Source organism: Pinus tabuliformis, chromosome 1_1 (assembly GCF_031772625.1).
Source record: "Pinus tabuliformis cultivar Carrire ecotype Pingquan chromosome 1_1, CPIR1, whole genome shotgun sequence".
NCBI classification, from domain to species: domain Eukaryota; kingdom Viridiplantae; phylum Streptophyta; class Pinopsida; order Pinales; family Pinaceae; genus Pinus; species Pinus tabuliformis.
This window is the reverse complement of record NC_142297.1, coordinates 594,294,752-594,298,391: the sequence shown is the minus strand read 5'-3', so window position 1 is coordinate 594,298,391 and position 3,640 is coordinate 594,294,752. Positions and strand designations below refer to the sequence as shown.

Below are 3,640 nucleotides of genomic sequence, written 5' to 3'. Positions count from 1 at the left end.
CTACCAGCTGATAAACATGCTAAACAATGCGCCCTCAAAAATAATTTTTACTGTTAGTAAAAACACTTGTTTTTACACTAATAGAGTTTAACCCACTTCGATACCATGTTAGAAAAAAATTAGGAATTTAATTTTCGTTTTCATAGAGGGAAGAGGTAGAGAGTTATTACTTTCGCGAAGCTACTTTCCAAAAACTAGGTTCGCCCATGGTAAAGCCGATTTCACGGAGCTACCTTCGCACGCCGCGAGGCTATTTCCCAGACTTGGATTTCACGCACTGGGCAGCTATTTTAGAGACTTATGAATAATATTTACTCACGGCAAAAATGATGAAATAGGTTTTCGAGCAATACAATAAAAACTTAGTATTGAATTCTAAAACATGAAATACATTTACATGAGACTGCTGCTAATTCACCAAGTAAAATAAAAGTTACAGTGATTTAAACTTACCCAGAATAACACACAGTGAAACAGAGTAATGTTGTTTTCATGCACCCACCAAAATTTGCTCCACCATTTTCTCCACAGAGACTTGTGCTCTTTTTCTTTTTGCCCTCTTACTCCCTAACCTCTCTACATAGTCAAAATGAATTTTACATTCATATTGAACTCAATATACAATTTTACATTTAATTCATGATGGAGCAAAATAATTAATATGATGTTGTTGTTGAGTGTGTTTAGAAAATGCATAGGTGTTTCTGGAGTGTGGGCAATGGCCATTGAATGAATGCTTGCCCATATTTTTTACAAAGTATATTAACTTCTTTAAATGCCTTTGCTAAGTTTGTGAATGGTTCACGTCTGACTTCAGTCCTTCTATCTTCAAGCAAAGACACAACCTGCAAAAATACGTCACGTATGGCTATCGTCAGACTGTTTATTGCGGTGGTTGGGATTATTATTTCCAACAAGTATATGTTTATTGCGGTGGTTGAGATTATTATTTCCAACAAGTATTTGGAGGCCTATCATGTCCTCAACTGAATCTGGTAGCATTTGCAGAGTGGAGCACCCGCCCAAGTCAAGTCTTTGGAGGGCTGTCAGATTCCCAACCGACTCTGGGAGCATTTGTAGAGTGTGGCAGCGGGTCAACTCAAGACTTCGGAGGCTCGTCAGGTTACTGAGCGAGTCTGGGACCATATGCAAAGTGGGGCACCCAGTCAAGTAAAGAAGTTGGAAGCTTGATAGGTTCACCACCGAGTTTGGGAGCGTGTGTAGAGTGGAGCACAAACTCAAGTCAAGATATCGGAGGCCTTTTAGGTTCCCAATCGAGAATGGAAGTGTCTGCAAAGTGGAGCACCAGCTCAAGTCAAACCTTTGGAGGCTTGTGGAGGCTTGTCAGGTTCCCAACTGAGTCTGGGAGTGTCTGCAGAGTGGAGCATCCAGTCAAGTCAAATCTTTGGAGGCCCCTCAAGTCCCCAACCAAGTATGGCAGTGTATGCACAGTGGAGCATTCAAAGTGAAGACTTTGGAGGGTTGATCAGTTACCAAATTCATTTGGAAAAGTTTCAAGATAACATGTGCACAGGAAAACTTTTTCCAGGTGCTTTAGCTTCCTAATTGACTTTGGAACCTCTGAAAGCGGAGCATCAATATATAATTCTCTCAATTGCAGAGGTGCCTGCAATGTTCATGTACATTATTAAAGTGGGTTTGAGCATTGTGGTATACGCAAAAAAAAAAGACAAGTGCAACCATTTTTACACTGAGAAGAAAAAAAAGGTAAATAAATCTATTCAAAAAATGACAAACAACACGACTACCTGAGATTCATGTTGCCAGAGTGTTTTCAATTGTTCACCCCCTATATTTAACACTCTTAAATCCTTTAATGGAATCGGAGGAGGTAAGGAGGAGTTTAGACAGTTCTCCCAGCGGAGATATATTAGTGGTGGTAACTGCCCAGTGCTGAATACTCATTCAACAGAATGACTTTGAGCCCTAAGCAGCTGCAACCTGCTTAGGTTGCAGCTGCCTGGAAGGTTTTCAAAAGATTTTTCAGGGTGATTTCCTTCAACCATGATAACTCCATGCACCTGAATTGTTCACCCCCAGCAGTTAGAAACAAGATTGACAATATTGGGAAGTTCTAAGATTTCAAAACTTGACAGACAATTTTGATCACACAACGCTATTTCGAAGTTGGTCGAAAGCTTCGGGATACTTACAAATTATTGGGCAGACATATTATGAAGAAGATTCTTTGTGAAACAACAAAGACGACGCGGATATTCTGGATTTTCAACTATATTTCTGCTAAGGTCTCGAAGATGGTCATGCATTTTGAGATGGTTCAGACTGTCCACCTCGACCAAGCATCTGTTTTCCAGCATCCAAAGACCTAGCAACCCTTCCCATTTGGATCCATCCCATACTCTGATAGCGGTATCCCTATCTTCTCCTATAAAGAAATGGGCAACATCTAAGAATATTTGTTTTTCTTCGTTATCTAGAGCATCATAGCTAATTCTAAGTGTGCTTCATATATCTTAGTGAAGTACTTCAGAGGTTTTCCGCAATTGCGCATTCGAAAGCTTCAAATCATCTTTTCCACGAAGAAACGCCCCAAGCACTTTAAGCGATAGTGGCAAACCATTGCAGACATTCAAAAACTCTTTAACCACTTCCTCAAATCCTACAACGGGACGGAGTTGACCGAAGGCATGCCAGCAAAAGAGCTCTTGCGAGTGCTCTCCATTGAGACCTTTCAGTGTGTAAATGGATGAGTCTCCAAAAGTTGTGCTTGTAAGTACATCCTTATTGCGAGATGTAATTAAAATTAAGCTACCTACATGAATGGTATCTCTAACCCATGCACATAATGCATCCATTTGATCAATATGATCAATATCATCTAAAATGATAAGAGACCATTGAGAAACTGTTTTGAGCCTCTCTATGCCTTCATCAACATTGTTTATTTGTGCATTCGATTGAATCAGATCCTTAAGAAGGCTACTCTGCACGAAAGGCAAAGATTTGGATCTGACATCAAATAAGAAGCAAGATCGATCGTAATTTGATCTCTCTCGGTTGAAGAATTGTTTAGCGAGGGTAGTTTTCCCTACCCCGCCAAGACCTACAATTCCCAAAATTGTAGCCTTCTCGCTTTGCTGCTGCAGTGACAATGTTCTGTCCACATCTTTTATTTTTTGATTGAGGCCAGTAGGATATTTAGCGACGTCCAAAGGTGGTTTGCGAACTTTTTTCAGAACTTGTTGGACGACCTCATGGACGAGCTGCCACTCTTCCATGAATAATATTCACAATCACAGTCAACAGACGAATAAAAAACATGAAGCCAGCAAAGTACAGAACTCAAATAACAGGGAGGGTCTTACTAAAACCGATTATATCTGCCACAGCAGAAAGAGTATTCTTCCATTTTTCTATGGTATTGGGGTCGTACCTTGGTTGCGGACAATCCAATGCTCTCTTCCTTTCAAGAACGCCCAAATCTCTAGCAGAAACTCGATCTCCACTGTGCATCCACCGAAGATCTGTGGTTCGACTTTGTAGAAAATCGGAATTATTGTTGACCAGACTGTTGGAGACAAGATGAAACACACGGGGAGCATTAGGCATTGGATTATTTTAATGGGGAGCCAACAATCTCCCCACAACACGAGCCTGG

The 3,640-nt window shown here is 40.6% G+C and overlaps 1 protein-coding gene across 1 annotated transcript; it reads right to left on the bottom strand.

Annotated features, from left to right (window-relative positions):
* Positions 1 to 2,495: 2,495 nt before the first annotated feature.
* LOC149214667 (disease resistance protein RPV1-like) lies at positions 2,496 to 3,260 on the bottom strand. The gene has a single exon (XM_089389464.1). The coding sequence runs from the start codon at positions 3,258 to 3,260 to the stop codon at positions 2,496 to 2,498; it is 765 nt and encodes a 254-aa protein (XP_089245590.1).
* Positions 3,261 to 3,640: the final 380 nt, after the last annotated feature.

Excerpts from the sequence above, each read along its gene's own strand:
- LOC149214667 (XM_089389464.1), bottom strand. The coding sequence starts at position 3,260 with ATGGAAGAGTGGCAGCTCGTCCATGAGGTCGTCCAACAAGTTCTGAAA.